Below are 20,336 nucleotides of genomic sequence, written 5' to 3'. Positions count from 1 at the left end.
ATGTCAACTTTTTCTAGCGCGGCTGTATTTAGCGGTTGCCTGCAACTCGGAAGATTTAATCAAGCCAAGATTCAGTCAAGTACTGTATGTTCCTAATAAAATATTTGTGAAGGACACTTTGACCCAGATTTACTAAATGAGGAGTTAAGCAGGACAATTTCTTGGCAGCCAACTACCAAAAACTGCAAGAAAGCACACTGAGAAGATGGAAAATAAGAGGAGGCACAGAAAGGGCAAGAGGTGGGAACATCATATGAGGACAAGAGACTAAACTCAAGAGGAAAGGAGGCACGAGACAATAGTGATAACTGAAATAAGTGGTTGTATTGTATTTTTTTTATTTTGTAGATTTGCTATCACTGTTACAAATTATGACAAAGCAAAATATTCTACTTTTTGTCCAGAAATACATTTGGCAATCTGCTATTGTCTTTCATAAAGCAGTACCCCTTTTCCACTGATCATCACTCATGACGTATTGGATATGCCCCTATGTTTCAACCAGACTAGCTCTTTATCAATTTTACTTCAACTTGATATTCATCTGGATAACTTTACAAACATTATGTGTTAGCCCAAAACGTCATTAGGATAACATTGTAATCAAAATGATTGCGCCAAACTGTTTCAATTCCAGCGTCATCTTGCACCTTTAATAAATCATCTTGCCTGTTGCAACCATTGTTACACCCATCATATATTGCTTAAAACTTAATCACCATATTAAATGAAAATTATGGAAACAACAGTAGTACAGTACCTTTATACCTAGTGGATAATCAGACATAGAAGAAAAGAGAGCTTTGAAATATGAGTAGAGTACAAGCACTGACTTATCTAGTCCTGTCTTCATACAAAGACATTTCAGAGTCGCCCTCGGGACCCGCCAGAAACTGCAATGTTTTCACCATTGATATAAGAAGCGTCTGGAGAGCAAAGAAATGACGCAATCCCTCCGCATTCCTCTGGTTCCCCAAACCTAAAGAAAAGGTCATATAAGAGATACCAGTATATTTATAGAATAGAAATGTGTGAAACAGTCCAAAATGCATTGGAAACATTTTAAGTGTTTTTTACCCAAAGTACAGTATGATGTCTTGCTAAATGTTTTGCCAAGTATCAAAAGAATAAAAATGCAGCTAAATGAATCTGCGATAAAACAAGCTTTCATAGAAATATTCCCAGACTTTGGGTTATATTCTATCCGTATGGATCGGCAATCACTGTGTTTATAGAATATATCCCAGTGAGTGAACATGGTATCTGTGTCCTATTTACTTAAATCAAGAGATACAGCAATATTGGATAGAGGTTCAGACAATTTTTTGATCCTTTGCCTTGGGCAGACAAGATATTTCATATACCATGTGCTGGGCAAGTATTACCATCACCTAAAGCAACATGTGTGGTATCTTGATACTGTATATACATCAATGTTTTGATGTACAGCAAAATCCCAGCCACTGGAAAATGTATGTTGTGTTCTACAAATGAGAAAATATTGTATATAATTTTGTTTTAAGAGAAATACATACAATGGGCCTCATGCAGAGAGCATCGTTATTTCAAAATTCGCCATTTTTTGTACAATTTCGCGCAGAAACCGGTAGAAAATGGCGAGTTACGAAAAACGCGCCATTTTGTTTTTTCTATTGCTAAAACTCGCCTCGTGGCTGGCGAGAACCTCCATCTCGCCATTTTTAAAACTCTCCGAATGCAGAGAGGTACGAACGGCATGTAGCGGCTGTTCGCGCCAGGGAAATGGCGCGATTTTCTCATTTTTGCCGCGCCAGGAAAAGTTGGCAATAAGATGGCGCTCGCCGCCTATAGCAAAGGGGGAAAAAAAGCCGCGATTTTTTTTTTACACATTTCTGAAGCGCGCATCTTTCCCATTCAAACTCGCCACACGCATCCATGTTAAACATAGCAGAATTCGCACTTTTCTGCATATGGAGAATAAAACTCTCCAAAAAAGCTACTTTTTATGAAATTCGCCAATTTGAAAATTCTATGCTCTCTGCATGAGGCCCAATAACTGAATACCAAATATATAACCCTGTCACACTGATTTTATGAGGTCCGGTGAAGATTACTCCATTAAAGTGTGTTCTCATACCTAGATATCGCAAAATGAGTCATTGCTTCTTTCTTCATCTCAGGTGTATTTCTCAACTACAAAACACACAAGGGACACGTTAAGTAAAAGTTCCGCATCCTCTTATTCATTTCACTTTTATTTTGCTCCCTCACACATACCACAACACTGAAACTGGTGTTGATTAATCCGATTGCCAGTCCATTCACTCGAATGTTCATGGGCTGCAACGCCATTGCCAGGACCTGGGTTAGGCCAAGTTGTGCAATCTTACTTACACAATACGGACCATAATCCTAAATAACAAAAAAAGAAATTACGGAAGGTGAATAAGGTTTTGAAAATCACACAGATACCCAGCAAGCTCTCAGAAATCCCACAAAAAATATATATATATATATATATATATATATATATATATATAAAAAAAAATAATACTGAGTTAAGTTATGGTGAGTAAAAAAAGTGACAAAAACCCTCCACAGGAAAGCAAATATGCAAATATAGCTGTATGCTCATCTGCATGTCTTAGGCAGGTCTGCAACCCCGCTTTTCCCCATTATCACCCAGCATACAGCACTTCCACTGCAGCAAGGGATTCTGAGAAATGACATGCAAATGAGCACACAGTGTCACTTTTTGCCTCAATAACCATTTTTAACATGGTTCCCTATAGGCTTAAGCTTGCTGCATGGTCACAGCTTTGAGCACAGCCAGGGTTAAGGTGCATACCCAGAAAACCACCCACAGACAGCTGTTTCGACCAGTGTTTTAGGACAGTGTAAATAAACGAGTTTAATAAACAAGCTAAATGACACAAATTAAGGCATATACAAGTGTGGCCAGATATTATTCCTATGACCACACGAGATCACCTACTTTAGCTTACCACAGCTGCTCTACACTGATAACTACCTGTAGCAGCAATTCTTACCATGATATGTAAGGCTATGGCCTTCCCCCAAGTAATCTGAGGACCTGAGATCACTCGCAACTGGGGAATGGCGGGGACGCGCCCATGACATCACGTGGCTGGTTCGTCCTCGTTGGCTGAACCGGTGCCGTGATGTAGCCATCGCTCGGCCGCCGTGCCAAAAGACAAATTTGTTGTCTTTCCAAATAGTGGTCATGCTATCGCACTTTGTTCATGCGCGATGGCGAACTGACTGGGGCCGACCCCGTAGAGGGCCGACTCTTTGTTTGTGCCACGCACGCCATCGCGCGCGTTCACGTTCACTGGGGGACAAGGTCTAATTCATTCAATACTGTGAGAGAGGATATTTTGCTGTGGTCACAAAACCAGTAAGGGGCTGAGGCCCTCATTGTTACAATAACTATGCATTCAAATATTCTACAAATGGCTTTTGCATTTCTGAACCCAATGTAAAATTTTCATGAGACCTGTCAGTGTAAAATGGTAGACATATATTTGTGTGTGTATATATTTCTATATATATGTAGAACCCTTAGGGGTATGCTAAAATGTGGCCCTAAGGAGTTCTGGTCTGTAAAGGAGTTAAGGGGTTAATTCCTTTAACAGGCTCTAGATGTTGCATATTCTCATACTTTGTGTTTAAATGTAAAGGTCAGATGTCTAGCCATGCCCTGCTGACAGAATATGCTAGAAGAGTCACCCTGTAGAGGATGGCTCTGTGTAAAGCAAGAGCGCACATTCATTTGCCCAGTACAGGGGTGGGGTTGTAATATCCATCCAAGTATATATAAGGACCTGCAAAGGCTTCTGGTCCTTAGATCCCAGGAGGAACCAGAGGTGGCGGGTCACCAGGCTCACCTAGCCTGTAAGGGGAACAATAATGTTGGGTTTTTTTTAGTGTTAGGGCAAGTATTCCAAGGGGGGCCCTTAGAGACATATATTCCAAGGGAAATTCTTCCACAGCAGGGAGTGATTCCCAACCACAGGGCTAGAAAGAGGCCTGGGCGGGACTGCAGAGAATTACTGGACACAGGTATCTGGTTCTGGTCTTCAGCAGAGCAAAAGACTTCCAAAGGAGGATGAGCTACTGCAAACCTCATGGTGTAAGGAACTGAGAGTGCAGGTTTCTAAACCAGTCCTATTGTTTATCCAGTTACCTGTTAAATAAAGTTCATAAAAGTTCCTGGCGCCCTCTATTTGTATTACTTATCATCAAGAGCCTGCACAGACCTTCAGCACCCTGAGAGCAAGGTACTGTAAATCCGCAGTGAGACTGTTTGGTGTGAACCTTTTCCTTAGCCGGGGGGATAGAAGTGTGACATATACTGTATATATTGTTTATACAGTAGTAGGACTTACCGGGTGTGGTCTGAAAGCAGCAACAGAAGTACATATAATAATAGATCCACCTCTATAAATAGAAAAGACAGTCATAAGAGGTTCTTCAGAATTAGGTGATACCTTTTTTATTTGGACTAACAATTTATGTCATAGGACAAGCTTTCGAGAGAGTTCTCCTCTCTTCTTCAGGTCAGCAATACTGATATACAAAGGTTTCTACGACTTAGACAGGGATTGGAAAAGAAAATATATATATAATATAATCATAATTACATAATTACAGACTACAATAATGGGCAATATTCCGAACATTAACCCTTGCTTGTTTCAGTGCTAGGCAAGTCTGTTTCAAATATAGGGGCTGTAAAGAAAGCCAAAGTAATGAACAATGGAAATAAGAAAGAGCAGTTTTGTTGATATTAGATATGTTTAATGTGCAATTTGTCTGTTTTGGTTCTAAAAGTGCTCACGTTTTGATTTGAGGAGAACATTTGAATTTAATCATAAAAAATCTTTTATTAAGATGGAATGACTGTATATTAACTTTTATTTAGCAAAGAATAAGGTGTGGATTGATTTTTGGAGCAAGCAACAAGTGATATTATCCCATTTTCAGTATCATGACCTTGGCTAACTGGGGAGCATACATTGCTGTAGGACAGGGTTATCGTAAGGTGACCAGATGTACCGTTTTGACCAGGACATTACCATTTTTAGAGCGCTTGTCCTAGTGTCTCAAAAGGCTATTTAAAATGTATAATTGGCCCAATTAGCCTTAGTTTAATTTATACTGATTTTGAAATTGCCACTCCAAAATTGCCGGTCATTATATCAAACTGCTTTTCTCACTGTCACAGATGCTCGCAGGCGTGGCGGGAAGTGCATGGAGATGACTGGGGGAGGTGCCGGGAGGACAATGCACGCCAGTGCAGTGTTTACTGTCCAAGAGCAGTTTTTTGCCAGAGATAGAGGCTGTGACTCAACAACTTATTTTTTTCAAAAGAGAGCTTTATGCATTTGGACACAAGCCGGTGAGAGATTTGCTGTGTCGCTGTAACATTGCCACACTTGTCTTGAACACGATTAAAAGAGGATACAGAAAAAGAATCAACCAAAACACCAACGATCTCGGATTCCTCATAGGAGGTAAGTCATATATACTTTTGTTATAGGGCCCGGGTAGGTTTTTGACAGTGTGTGCTAACATAGAATATTTCTATGATTTGTACACATTATATTGAACATATTTGAGCAGTGCACTTGACATCTTTTAACTAAAGTAATAACAGTATGCCTCGAAGATCATCTTGGCAACTCACAGGAAGTGTAAATTAAATAACAATTTTAAGAAAAGTTCAATTTTGTTAAGAAAATAAGACTTGAAAATGAACATGAAGTGCAATGTACTCTTTACGAAATTACATTTTCGGTTGTCCATGGCGGTCGTTCTGATATTAACGATCACATCAAATCCAACAAGCACCAGAAAGCTCTGAATGAAGCCAGCTCAAGCCAAACAGTATGTCTTTTTTAAAGAAACAGGAAATGGGAAAATGTATATATTATTTTAGTGGCCAAAGAAATTACACATGCGTTTCACACGCACAACCACAGCTTTAGGTCTACACACTGCACATCTCAACTTACGAAAGTCATGTTCTCCGATTGTAGAAGAATAAATTGAAGATGATTTGTGTGAGTTAAATTTTATATCCTTATTAATAGACACATTCAAATCAAAAGAATGCCAAATTGGTTCCTGTCCTAGTTAAATATTTTAGGTCATGCCAAGGCACTCAAATAAAGCTCTTTGAAGTTAAAGATCTTTCAGGAGAAACCGACAAATTAATTGCCAATCATTTACAAGAAGTTTCTGTTCGGAATAATGTAACGAATAAACTTATTACCTTTTGTTCAGACAACACAAATAGTGTGATGGGCGGATCAAAGCAGAGAGCCCAAAATAATGTGTTGAAACTATTGAAAGATAATATTGGCACTGCTGTGAGGAATAGGTTGTGCTGCACACGTCAGTCACAATGTCGGTCAAACAGCAGTTGGTCAGCTCCTTTATGACATCGAGGCAATGGTTGTGAAGATATACAAGTATTTTTATATTTATACTGTCTGAGTGGAGAGACGGAAATAATGTTGTCTGTTTGATTAAACCGGGTACAAACAACTGCTCGGACACAGCAGTATGCATTGGATGGCACTATTAAAAACTATCAAAGGAATAATTGATGTTTATCCATGTCTACAGTAATATTTTCTCTCTGAAAACACATGTCCAGTTTCTATTCGTAAATGTTGTGAAGACCCAACATCTGAACTATGGTTCCAGTTTTCAATGAATGCACTGAAAATGTTTTAATGACACTCTCTTAAAAATTGAAGGGTAAAATGTTTAATTAATGGAAATGGTCTCGTTCTTGACTGATATGAAAAACCAGCTGACAGAACGTAAAGAAGCAAAGTTTGTGGACATGAAGGTGTCCACAATGGGTAAAGCTAAAGGTCAACAGATTTCCGGGATGTTCTTCAAATGGTTGAATTTTTCTTCCAGACTACTGTACATTGAACTATTTAGAAGAATGGACTGGAAACTTCAGTTTTTCTGCAATCTTTGAACGGATGCTAATGAATGCAACTCCAAAGCGGGGAGAGGTTTTTCAAAATCTGTGAATTTTGTGGACAAATTCGTGAACATTTCAATAAAGCAAGTGGCTTCTATCAATCAAGACAATCTCTTTATTTGAATTTCAAAGCTTAAGAAGTACCGTGAAGAAAGCCTCCATGTACTGTAGAAGAGCAGAAAAAGAGTTATCCGAGTGATAATGGAAGGACATTTCCTAAAAAAAATTTATGTAAAACCAACCCCTTAACAGTTAATGAAGATAATTGTGGAGTTAGCTTTTTTGCATACCAAGAACTAATAGCCCAAACGTATGCGTCTTTAGTCTAGTGAATAGTATTTGGGCTGAAGAAAAGAGTTGCATGAAAGTTTATACAGTTAAAGCAATAATTTTTAAAAGATGGAATTGGAAAGATGAAAGATGTTTGGTATTTTATTATAGAATGTGTAACGATAAAGTTTCTAAAAAAAAAAAAATCACAACTCTGTATAAATAATTCATTGTGCCAAATATATGCAATTACTACTGGAAGTGCAAAAAAATCCATGTTTCAAATAAAGACTTTGTGGAAACTTTTTCCTCAGACACTCTATTCTTTCTTAGAAATGTGTCCTAGGATAAAAAAAAAATCCTAACTGTAATACATTTGCAATTACTTTTGGAAGTGCTCAAAAGCCATGTTTCAAATAAAGACATTGTTTGAGGAAACCTCTACCCCGTTCTCTCTTATAAATGTGTCGAAGGATAAAAGTTTCCCAAAACAAATTCACTCTACTAATAAGTATGATAAATACAAATGCAATTTGTGCCAAATTAAAATGTATGTAGTTAGAATTGGATGTGCAAAAAATTACATTTCAAATAAAGTTGTTTTTTAGGGGAAACTTTTATCCTTAGACACTCTTTTATAGACTGTGTAAGGATAAAAGATTCCTAAAACACATTCACTTTATGCACAAGTTTTATACAGAGCACACAGTGAAGACTGCATTCCCTTCATAGCAAGAATAAAAGGTTGCTTAGTCTCAAACTGTTTTGATTGGTCCAAACCACTGAGGTTCAGTGGAAGGGTTTTTTGTTCCTTTATTTTGTACATTATTTAAGTCATAATCCCGTCAGAACAGGGCATTACTGGCCAATAATGCCCTGGCTGGAAGATTTGAAGGCCCGAGGCGAATACGAGGGACTTTAACCAAGCCAGGCTATTATTGGCTGTAATGCCCTGTTCTGACGGGATTATTACTACAGGCATACCCCGCATTAACATACGCAATGGGACCGGAGCATGTATGTAAAGTGAAAATGTACTTAAAGTGAAGCACTCCCTTTTTCCCACTTATCGATGCATGTACTGTACTGCAATCGTCATATACGTGTTAGTTACTGATGTAACTAACACATGTGTAACAGGCTCTATAGTCTCCCCGCTTGCGCACAACTTCGGTGCAGGTAGGGAGCCGGTATTGCTGTTCAGGAAGTGCTGACAGGCGCATGCGTGAGCTGCCATTTGCCTATTGAGCGATATGTACTTTCTCGCGAGTGTACTTAAAGTGAGTGTCCTTAAACCGGGGTATGCCTGTATTATAGGCTAAATGTAGGCTTTTTTCATAAATACAGTAATGGACACTTTTGTATAGTTATATAGATATTTTTTATTAAAATAAAATGGTAAATACATGAAACCACCTCTATATACGCTTACACTGCAGCTATCTATATCCACACACTGCCGCCCCCTCTGTGTACACACACCGCAGCTCTACACACACACACCGCAGCTCTACACACACACACTGCAGCTCTACACACACACACACTCTGCAGCTTTACACTTACACATACACTTACACACACACACACACACTCTGCAGCTTTACACATGCGCACACAAACACACTGCAGCTCCAAGCTCCACACACACACACACTTCAGCTCTATACACACACACATTGTAGCTCTATATATACACACACATATTGCAGCTCTGCACACACACACAAACACACAAACACTGCCGCTCTACACACACACACACACTGCAGCTCTACTCGTACACACACACACACACACACACTGCAGCTCTGCACACACACACACACACACTGCAGCTCCACACACACACACACACACACACACACACACACACACACACACACACACACACACACACACACACACTGGAGCTCTATACACACACACATACACACTGCAGCTCTATATACACACACGCACACAGAAGCTCTACACACACACACACAGCAGCTCAACACACACACACAGCAGCTCAACACACAACACAGCACCGTTACACTCAGCACAGCAGCTCTGCACACAACACAGCAGCCTAACACACACACAAACTGCTGCTACACAAAAACTCTGCTGCTGCTACACACACATACAACACAACAGCCCACCACACACATACACACACAAACACTTATGCTGCTACACCCATAAACACTGCTGCTGCGGCTGCTGCCACACACACACACACACATGACAGACAGAAACTGCAGCCACAAACAAACTGCAGATAGCCACTTACTTACTTTGCAGACACACACACACTCTCTCTCCCTCCCCAATTCAACTGAATCTGTAAGCCACTGCCTGGCTGCTACTTCCTGACCAATACCCTGCCCTGTCTCAGAGCTTTTCGGAAAGCTGATTGGCTGGAAATAAACACATTGGAAATAAACACATTGTAAACTGCAAAAATTCAGGGCATTACTGATTGGATAATGCCCTGAATTTTTACCAATCAGAGAGCTTTAGCCTATAATATGTATTACAGACTGTCTGTAAAATTCCTATGTGCTGTGTACTACACACTATACTGTAATTGAGAAGCATTTTGAGGCCCATTGGAAGAAAAGCGCTCCATGAAATAAAGTTATGATTATTATTATTATTATTATTAAAAATAATAATAATAATAATAAAATGTTAGCATTTAATTCAAATACTTTTATCATTTTGTTGACTTAAAGGAAGCATAAAAGTAAAAACAATAAAGAAACAAATGAGTTTCCTAACAAAGTATAGTAGTTTAAAATTGTATTTGTTTTATAAGAAAAAATACAATGAGCTATCTCATTTATAGCTTTGTCCTAGATACAAACTACACAGCGAAAATACATACATGTAAAATGTTGTGTATTACTCGTGTACAATTCTGCTTCAGAGTAAATGAATGAACAAAAGACACATGTAGCCCTGTCTGGTTTGGCTAATATGTCTGCCCTCCTCCTGGCAGTAACCCCTGGTTTATTATTTTATTATTATTATTGGTGCATTATTTTTGTCGAGCAACTACTATTGTGTGCCATCTCTTACCCTTCTTTCTGCATATGTGGAACAACCAGTTTGACCATCAGAAAATGGGATATAACATTCACTCCAAAAACCTGAAATGAAGTGAAATGCAAATTGACCAGAATCATTAAGCAGCGTTCAATCAGTGAAATGCAAAAACCAATTCAGTAAAACAGCCTTACCTGAAGAACATGAAGTGTGGAAAGAGCAAAGTATGTGGTAATTGTATTTTGGAATAAGCATATTAGGTACTGTATATGGTAAAGATTAGCACACCTACTGTAGTATGAATTTGCTAGTATGTAATTACAGTACTGTATTATAAAGCCAACGTTTCAACAACAAAGAACCTTTATCATGGAATCAATCAGGGAACTCGCTGATGAAGGTTCTTTATATGTTGTCTTTGTGATGCAGTAATTTACATGCTCTCTGTGTGCCTGAGTTTTGGTTTCTCACTGTGACCAGGATGTACTGTAAGCACATTTGGAAAATATGAAATGCTGATGAAGATCAGCCATCCCACTTGAGGAGTAACTTTAGAGTTGCCATAGGGTTCATTAGTTTCTTTTATTGAGTGGGTTAGTAAATTACAGTACTCTGTACACCATTGTTTAGTACCCTTTATATCCTTATACAGTAGCCCACCCACTTAAGTTCCATTTTTGCCTTGTACACTGTAGGTCTCATACATACTGTATTAAGACATAAAAAAGTATTCCTCCCCTATTATTCAAGGGTGGTAAAGGGGAACAAACAAAAATCAAATGGTGATCCTAACAAAGGTTTGTGTTTTGAATCTCCTTTTAAGGAGCGTTGGAAAACTGAAAGTATAAAGAAGCACTATAATTATACACTGTAACATGTTAATTTTCCATGTAGGTGAGAAATATAAGTACCACTTAATCGACCCTGTAACCTGGACTAAAATAAAAAGAATATGTTTCATGAAGTCCTATTGTATCGATGTACTGTAGATGCAGCCAAAGAAATGATAGAATTATTGCATATGTGTTAGTTTAGCATTGCAATAATCTAATTACATAATTAATGCAAGTTCTTAAAATATAGGCATAACACTTAAACTCAAATAATTGTTAATCTATACATAAAGAAAGCAAATCTTAATAGCTTCCCTTTGTCATCATTTCTTTGAACTATACAGGTACATGTCAAATGTAATTTCATGTTGATAACATTAACATAACAAAATTACACTCAACTGACATTAAACCACGCTACACGTTTTAAGTGAAATTATTTTTCCCCCACACATTTTTGGCTAGTGATTAACTAGTATTGCTAATATTAGCTACATATATGCTAATATTCTTTCATTTGAATTATATAAGAACACACTTTCCTAAATCTTTTTAAGCTCAACTGCTTTAAGAAAAAATATTTGTAATTATTTTATTTATGCCAATATTTACCTTATCCCACATTTCTTTAGTAGTCTCCAGTAAAGGACCCACATTGGGGTTAACAGCTGCATTACAGATGAGGATGTTGATTTTACCATACCGCTTCAGAGCCTGAATAACAAAGAAGTAATTCAAGACTAGCCTTGTTTTCCTAGAAAACATTTACATTTACAATCTGTACAGTATATCTACAACTAGAAAATAGTTTAAGTCACAGTAACTCATTAGCAAAAACTTGTTTCTCTATAAGAGAGACTGGACTTCGTTGTCCAAAAAACAGTGCAAAAAAGTACAGCAAAGGCAGATTATCTGTATCTCATAAAGTCCCCAATGTTGGAGTCAGGCAGAAGAATGCTTGACCAGGGAGGCAGCCAGGCGGTTCCCCTCTCCCCCCACTTCGTACCCACACATAACACCGGAATAAAGACAGGAAACGGGAAATGGAGGTAAAATAGTCACAGCTATTTATTCGTACATAAAACTAAGAGAGGTAAATGCCACTCCCCACCAAGGTGCTCTTTTTCCAGGAGGGGGAGTGTCAGCCGGCCCTAGAGCCGCTGGCCTTGTGTCCCCTACGCAAGCGGGTTCTCGACGTCATGGATAGATGATCTCGCCCACTCGTGATTGCCCCGGGCTCAAACGGCCCAGCTCCCTGTCTGGCAAGAACAAGCACATACCCCCCATGAGCCGCCGTGACAAAGGCAAAGCTGGTCAACGACCCCTCCTGCTTGGAACCTTGTTCCTTTCTTTATCAGCAAAGTATCAGCATTACATACTGCAACAAACAGAGATACATTAACATTGCACACAATACATCTGTCCACATTCCAGGGAATACAACGGCACTGTTCACATTTTGCCGCCGGTTGCTACATGATTGCCCTATGCTACCTAAGGGGATGGGTGGGTGGCAATCGTCTGGCGGGCAGCAAAGAGGCTGTGCTGCCCGCCAGCCTGGCCTTAAGTAGGCCCTGTGTGCCTCCGCGCCTGGCCTGGGATGGGGCGAGCCAGCGAGGGGAAGGCCAGCCCCCCCCCCGGTCATGAGAACCCCCAGCCCATGGCTGGGGGGGGGCGCTTGACCAGGGAGGCTGCCAGGTGGTTACCCTCTCCCCCCACTTCATACCCACACATAACACTGGAATAAAGACAGGGAACGGGACATGGAGGTAAAATGGCCGCGGCTATTTATACATAAAACTAAGAGGGGTAAATGCCACTCCCCGCCAGGGTGCTCTTTTTCCAGGAGGGGGAGGGGAAGGTCAGCCGGCCCTCGAGCCGCTGGCGTTGTGTCCCTTGCGCGAGCAGGTTCTCGACGTCATGGATAGATGACCTCGCCCACTCGCACTCCCCCCTGGGCTCAAACCACCCGGCTCCCAGTCTGGCACGAACAAGCACCTACCCCCCAAGAGCCGCCACTGAGGGGCCTATTTAACCCCCCTTAAACTAGGCCCATTCCACCAACTACGCCAGGACCCTCTCCAATCCCTCTTGCAAACAGATTTTTAACAGGTCTATACCGATCTCTGACATATAGACCCCATCCGCAGTACATGCTGTAACCTATGCTAGTTATAAGGCCTTAGGCTGCATCCATAGGACGTGGAGCAGCGCTGAGCCGCGCGGACGCTGATACTCACCTGATCAAGCATGAGCGATTTCATGTCTATGCAGGCGAGCCAGCGTCCGCGATCGGGAGGCGGGGGGAGGCAGTGGGAGGCGGGGCAGTGACGTCGCTGGGCCAATCGCCCGTGATGCACCGACATCAACGTCACGGCGCCGACGTCACGGCGCCGTGACGTTGACGCTGCTTCGCGTTGATTGGATGTTTTCAGCCGACAGCGCGCTGAAAAACAGCTTGGCTGTCAGCTGAAAAATCCAACTCGTCAGCACACCTGCGGACGCTCTCGTGAGCCCCCTCTAAAGACATCCTCATTGAGGATGCCGGGGCTCAGCGCGAAGCGTCCGCACGGCTCAGCACGGCTTGTCCTTCTATGGACGTGGCCTTAGATTTAAAAGCAGGTTCCCCTTTTTCTGGCTCTCCTGCCATTACCTAATGTAACCTGTGCTAGTTATAAGGCCTCAGATTTAAAAGCAGGTTCTCATTTCTATGACTCTCCTGTAGTGTTTGATATACCAATCATTAATGCTAAAACTCCTGCTTTAAAGTCAAGTTTCCCTTTCTCTGATTCGCCTGCAATGTCTGAGGTCCCTTTGACTGTTTTTAAGGCTCTTGCCATAAAGTTTCCCATAGTATCTGGTATACCTACTGTGGATTCTCAGACACCCACTTCAGTGACAACCAGACCTTTCACTAATGTCCCCACATGGTTAAATATACAGTACATAGTACTGCTGGGTTCCATGCAATGTTGGATAACACCATCTTTGTTTCTAAGGGTCTTGCCATAAAATTCCCCACAGGATCTGTAATACCTATTGTTGTTTCCCAGACTCCAACTTCAGAGACAAGCGTACCTTTCTCTGACCCATTTTCAGTACCTAGTGTAACCACTGCTGATTCTGAGACAATCATTTCAGAGACAGCATATCTTTCACTGACTGCTCTGCAGTGCCTGTTATAACCATTGAGGACTCTGGGACTTCCATTCCAAGGACAAGTTTAAGTATCACTGATTTTTCAGCAGCGTCTGAGGTACTTATTACTGACTCTAAGATTCCTACATCAAAGGATAGCTTTCCCCTCACTTGTTTCTCAACAGTACCTTATGTAACCCTTCATGAGTCTTGGACTCAAACTCCAAAGGCAAGTTTAAGTCTTGCTGATTCTTCCGCAGGGTTTGAGGTACCCCTTACTGACTCAAAGACTCCTGCTTCAAGGTCAGGTTTACCTCTCAATAATTTTCCTGTAGTTCCTGATGTCCTTACTGATTCGAGGGCTCCTGCTTTTAAGACAGATTTACTGCTTACTGATCCCTGCGCCTGATATGTCCGTCCTGATTTCATGGCGTCCCCTTCAAAGACAAATGCACCCCCTTGGACTTCCCTGCAGAGCTTGATTTACCCGTTTCTATTTCCTGTACTCTCGCTGTGAGGAGGGGTGTACTTCTATCTGATTGCCCTTCAGTGACTTGTGCTTCCTCGACAGATTCTGGGTGCCCCACGGTAGAGACAAGTTTCCTGCACATTGATCATTTTCCAGAGCCTGATGTATCTATGGCAGATTCAAAGGCTCCCACATCAAAGTCAAGTTTACTGCCCATGGATTCCCTAGCCTCTGTATTGATGCATTTCCAAGCATACCTGCCCGGGGGTTCTAGCCTCCTGCTGATGGCTAGTCCCAAAGCAGAAAGATACTTCATCACCTCAACTGTCACAGATAAGTTGCTATGTCTAACTAGACTGGACCTCAACAAGAGGATTGTATCTGTGCCTGAGTCATCTTATGATGCATTATTTATATCAAGACAAGCAGTACTGCTGCTTTGTGCCCCAGAGAGGATACTCAATAAACAGGGTTTCATCAAGTCTTGTACCTGTCCAAGACATTTCCGAAACAATTCAAAGTCACCAAGATCACAGAGTGAGCCAGGTTCTGATCGCCCGGAGGTCTCTCCTAAAGGGGTGAATACTGTAAGGGTTCCAGTCCAGGCTTTGGCTGGAACCCACCCTTACCTGGCTGCTGTGGACATTTTGATTACTGGCAGCCTGCTATATTGGCTGCAGCTGTTCAAGGGCTTACTGTAAATAACAGCCAGTGACTTCAAGCCCCTGCCTGAGCATTGTATATGTATCCCTGTGTTCCTGGCCACCATGGATTCTAGCTACTGAGCCTTCCTTGTTTGTGAGCCTTCCCTGTGCCTGCCACCTTGGGTTCTAGTAGCTGAGCCTTCATTGTTCATGAGCCTAGCCTTTTCCTGAGCCTAGCCTATTGCTGTGCCTAGCTTGTTGCTGAGCCTTTCTTGTTTGATAGCCATCCCTGTGGCTTCCCTGTTCCAGAGGCTAGCCTGTTCATTTGGGATCCCTGTTGTTGACCCTGGTCCATGACCCTGACCTCGCTCCCATCCACCTGCCCTGTACCCTTTGTCTGTTGCATGGGCTTTACACCACTGCCGCCAGCCCTGACCTCCTGCCTGCTTACCGACTACGGATACTCTTATAGAGCTCTGTCCCTGGGCTCTGGTCGGTTCATTTGCATCCTACCTCAGCCCTGCAGGTCTGCTTCCTGATCGGAGATGAGCACCATCACACATTCAATAATTTTACGTATTTTAGATTTTATTTAATATATTTCCACAAGCATCAAAGAACCTTTTGATTGATTGAGTTGATAATTTAAAAAGGGTGTTGGATGTCTTTAATTAAAAATATCCCACACTTTGCATTTATATATTACTGCATTATATCACCTGTTACTGTATCTTTCAAACCAATCAATATCCCTGACTCTCTTCTTTTTGCCTTTTTCTGCTTAGTTGGGAAATTTTCCTTCTAAATGTAATTTTTGCCTTCACCTCAGTCAAAGGATCTCTGATTCTTCCATAATGTCTAATTTACTCATAATACATCACTCAACTTTCTTTCTGTTCTGTCTTTTTATTCTCTCCTCCCATTCTCTTACCGTTTCCACTAGTTTCTCTCGGTCCTCTGCTTTCCCCACATGACATGTGGTTCCAGAGACATTAAGTCCCTCCTCCGTCAGCTCCCTCACAGCTCTGTCCACATTCTCCTGTTTTCGGCTGTTCAAAAGCACTGTAGCTCCATCCTGTGCCAGGCGCCGTGCTACAGCCAGACCAATCCTAAACCAAGCAGCAAGGGACAATCAGAATTACTGTATGTTGAGCCACTTCATGGAATGCAATAATTAATATTCCCAACTACAGGGATATTCTAATTAAGTATATACACTTTAGTTTCAGATTCATCTATCTGTTCCTCTCATTACTTTCATTGTTCTTTAGACTCCACACATGTTTATCTGGTGATAGTTGATGTACCCCTCCCCTAAATGTATATAAAATAGCTTAAAATTGTTATACTAGGTCTTTCAATGGTTAGTGATATAGTCCATAGTATATAGTAGATGAAGTTGAAAAAAGACATACGTCCATCATGTTCAACCTATGTTGAATTTAGATGACAGATATTTTATCCTATATCCGTACTTACAGTATGTTGATCCAGAGGAAGGCAAACAAAATTTCAAGTGACATATCATCTAATATCTCATATCATCCAATGATATCTCATAAGGGGACAAATAAATTCCTTCCTGACTCCAAGAATTTGCAATCATATTATTCCCTGGATCAACATCCTTCCCATATTTATTTCTTTGGTATATCCCTGTATACCTTTCCTTTCTAAAAAGATGTTCAACCTTGATCTAAAAAAATATATAAAATCTAAGACTCACTCTGGGTTATACTTTCTCTCAACAGACTATTGGTCTTACTCAATAAAGTGCAACAGTGCCGTTTCGGCACTACCCAACGGAATGTTCTATTCAAGTACATGGCACTTTATTGTCAGTTGCGCTGAATTAACACTATAACCTTTCTAAGTCTCTCATAAATACAGGAGGAACTGTATGCTAAATTATGTGCCATGGAAATGAAACACAAAATATACATTATTTATGTGTTCTGATGATGAATTTAGATTTCCCTTTAAGCACTGTTCCTAGCAAGCCTTTAGAAGTCACTCCAGTTAACAGTGACTGGTTGAACAGGTCTATCGGTGATCCAGAATATATATGTCAAAACCATCCAGTAAAAAATATACTGGGCTCATTGGTTATAGTTTATTCTATAACCAATGTGAGGATTGCTGGTAAAATGTGCATTAATTAACACCAAAAGTTCATTGAAACATAATGTGTGTTACAGTATCAGTTATGTTCACATCAGTATCTGTCAGAAATCCACTCCTGGCTTTTCTCGTAGCCTTGCAGGGTGCTGTTCTCACTAATTCCCTCTTTGCAATCAACAGCAGCTGTGTGGGCTATCACTGCAACCTAGCCTTGTACTCAGTCATTGGAGCAGTGCCCTCACACCCTCCTCCGGGGATCGGCCCGCTGGCCTTTAAATACTGCATTCCCCACAATCCCTCTCTGCTGAGCATAATCCTTCTTGCACGTTCCTGTGTTAGGCCACAAGCCCTTGGTTATTTTTCCTGTGACTAATCCTGTGGATGTGTTCCAGCATTAGTCCCTGCTTTCCCTGCAACCTGCTGCTTCTACCCTTAGCAGAGGTTGCTGTTTGGCCCCCGTGGGCTGCTGCTCTTTCTCCCTTTGCAGAGGCCAGCTTGAACTCTTGCACTGAAGCACTGGTTTACCGGTGATGCCTGGCGGTGTCCCCACCCCGGTCTGCCTTCCCTCTCTTAGACCGGCGCCATGGGACGTGGACGCCACTCGCGCAAACGCCGTTCCCGACCTGCAGCGATTACGCTGAATTAGGAGGACCTGCTTGATTACCTGTTGCCGACTCCCTACTTGGACTACAACTACCTGGATATCTCCTATCCTGACTTTGGCTTGTCCAACGATTACGCTGTCCTCTCCAATCCTGAACCCGGCCTGTTTCACTATGAACTTCGCACTCCGGACCAGTCTGCGCGGTCTAAGGTCGGTGATTTCACAACCCAGCCTCAGCCTCAGCCACGCGGTCCAGCCCCGGTTTGTGGCGAGCACAACCGTGACAGTATCAAGGTTAAAAAAAATGTAATTCTAAATTTCTGGGTAGTATTAGATATTAGTTCTTCATAATAAACGTTGATTTTGCTTGACAGTGTTTCTCTTTGGCTAAAGAATTACTGCATTTAGAATTGCAGAAAATTCAATCCTTGGTAGATAATGTTTCAAATTTCCCAAAATAAAATCATGACAATTTACTGTACCAGTAAAAGGAACTTCTAAGTCCCTGGAATGGCCAAGTAATGACATAGTACTGTATTGTGTGCTTATCAATAAAATTACTATGCAAATTGACACAGGTTTGAACATCTCTGAAAAGATACCTTCTAAAATCAATATTACCATTTTTCATAGCTATTATTGTAAACACACGTTTGAGATCTCCTGTTCACACAACTTTTTAGATTTCCTGTGTCAGTCACTAACACAGTGAATGTGTTGCAAATAGAGAGTAAGCATTGTAAGATTATTTTATATAGATTACAGTTACTGTAATTAAGAATAAACAGCCTCTAACTTACCCATGAGTTGACCCTATCACCAAAGCCACTTGTTGATCCAGGACCTTCTTACTCTCACTGCTAAACATTTGAGAAACTCGATAGTTACATGGCCAAAGCAGCAGCATAATTTTCTTACAAAACATCCTTGTCTTTGGAGAAAGTTAAGAGTAACGAAGACAAGAAGAGCTTGGAAATCACTGTATCAGACTGTGTGTGTTTCCCAACCAATATCAACTGGGTGCGTCATGTTAATTTGCTTATACAAATGTCTTCATTGTGCAGGTGTTTCAGTCACTAGTTTAACTCCTGAGATAACAAACAATTCACGTCTGACAGTTTTGCTTCTACCAACTCATTAAGTAACAGTATGCTCCATTCACACATTCATAATTTTAAAGGGTTTTGTAATTGTTTTGTTTATTGAGAAAAATGGCCAGAGGGTTCAAGTACTGTACATATTGTCATTCACCCACAGTGGTCTACAGCAGCTGTACGCATTTTTTTTGCCTTGCCTGCTCTCCCCCACTGATCGCGCCCCCTTACCTATTCAGAAGCATCAAATGATGCCGCGGGCCATGTGATGTCACGTGTCCCCGCAGCGTCATTTGACACCACGTTGCATGCGACGAGTCACTGAAGCCGACTGAGTAACGGTAAGTGAAGTTGCAAAGGCAAAGGTAGGGGGTTGCCAAGACAACTGGCTGAAGCCAAGAAACCCATAAGGGGTTGCAATATTGTTGCAGCAGCAAGGCTGAGGAGTGCTGGCAGTCTGATTGATCTGCTCCAATTCCTGTAGCAGATATTCAAGCTCACGTAACTTCGAATAGTCTTTGACCGTGATTCTGGGGAAATTGTCGACTCTCTTGAACAGTGCATCTTCGATTACCTCTGGGATACCATAGCACTCCTCTAGCCTTTCCCATACTAAGTCAAGACCTACTTGGGGGCGGTTTACGTTTGCTGCCCTGAGCCACTTTGCATGCTCTGCAGATTCTTTCCCCAACCATTTGGTTAGCAGGCTAAGTTCTTCCCTCACAGAGAAGCTCAGACTCTTGATTGCATCCTTGAATGTGGACTTCCATATTCTGTATTTCTCAGGACGGTCAGCGAAGTTGATAAGTCCTGTTTGTACCATATCACACCGTATCATGAACTTGCGCATGTCTGTTAGGCCTGATGCATCAGTATGTTGGTCTTGCGGAGGGTGTGGGTTGTCGTGTTCTGTTATGTTGCTCTGTTCGCTGCCTACATTTACAGCGTTGGATTGTGAGGTCAAGTGGGGTCGATAGTGCAGAGTGTGTGCTTGGTGCAATGGTTTTGCCGAGAGCGACTTTGCAGTTGCCTCTTCCTTGGTGTGGATATGCGATGACTGCTGGTTAGTGCAGGGAGCTGTGTTTCTCCATGTGGGCATACCTGGATTGTGAACCTGTTGT

General features: G+C 41.4%; 1 protein-coding gene across 2 annotated transcripts; it reads right to left on the bottom strand.

Annotated features, from left to right (window-relative positions):
- Positions 1–326: 326 nt before the first annotated feature.
- On the bottom strand, positions 327–19,109 carry LOC142465080 (dehydrogenase/reductase SDR family member 4-like). 2 transcript variants are annotated; one of them, XM_075568987.1, is made up of 8 exons: positions 18,922–19,109; positions 16,328–16,505; positions 11,758–11,859; positions 10,346–10,416; positions 4,389–4,440; positions 2,257–2,391; positions 2,117–2,172; positions 327–979 (listed from the first exon to the last, which is right to left on the bottom strand). In XM_075568987.1, the coding sequence occupies exons 1-8, from the start codon at positions 19,044–19,046 to the stop codon at positions 865–867; spliced, it is 834 nt and encodes a 277-aa protein (XP_075425102.1). In that variant the 5' UTR covers positions 19,047–19,109; the 3' UTR covers positions 327–864. The 2 variants fall into 2 exon arrangements, with proteins under 2 accessions (XP_075425102.1, XP_075425103.1); XM_075568988.1 differs by lacking the exon at positions 11,758–11,859.
- Between the last annotated feature and the right edge of the window lie 1,227 nt (positions 19,110–20,336).

Source organism: Ascaphus truei, chromosome 13, assembly GCF_040206685.1.
Source record: "Ascaphus truei isolate aAscTru1 chromosome 13, aAscTru1.hap1, whole genome shotgun sequence".
Lineage (NCBI taxonomy): Eukaryota > Metazoa > Chordata > Amphibia > Anura > Ascaphidae > Ascaphus > Ascaphus truei.
Note: the sequence above shows the minus strand (reverse complement) of the source record. Positions and strands in the feature narration are given on the sequence as shown.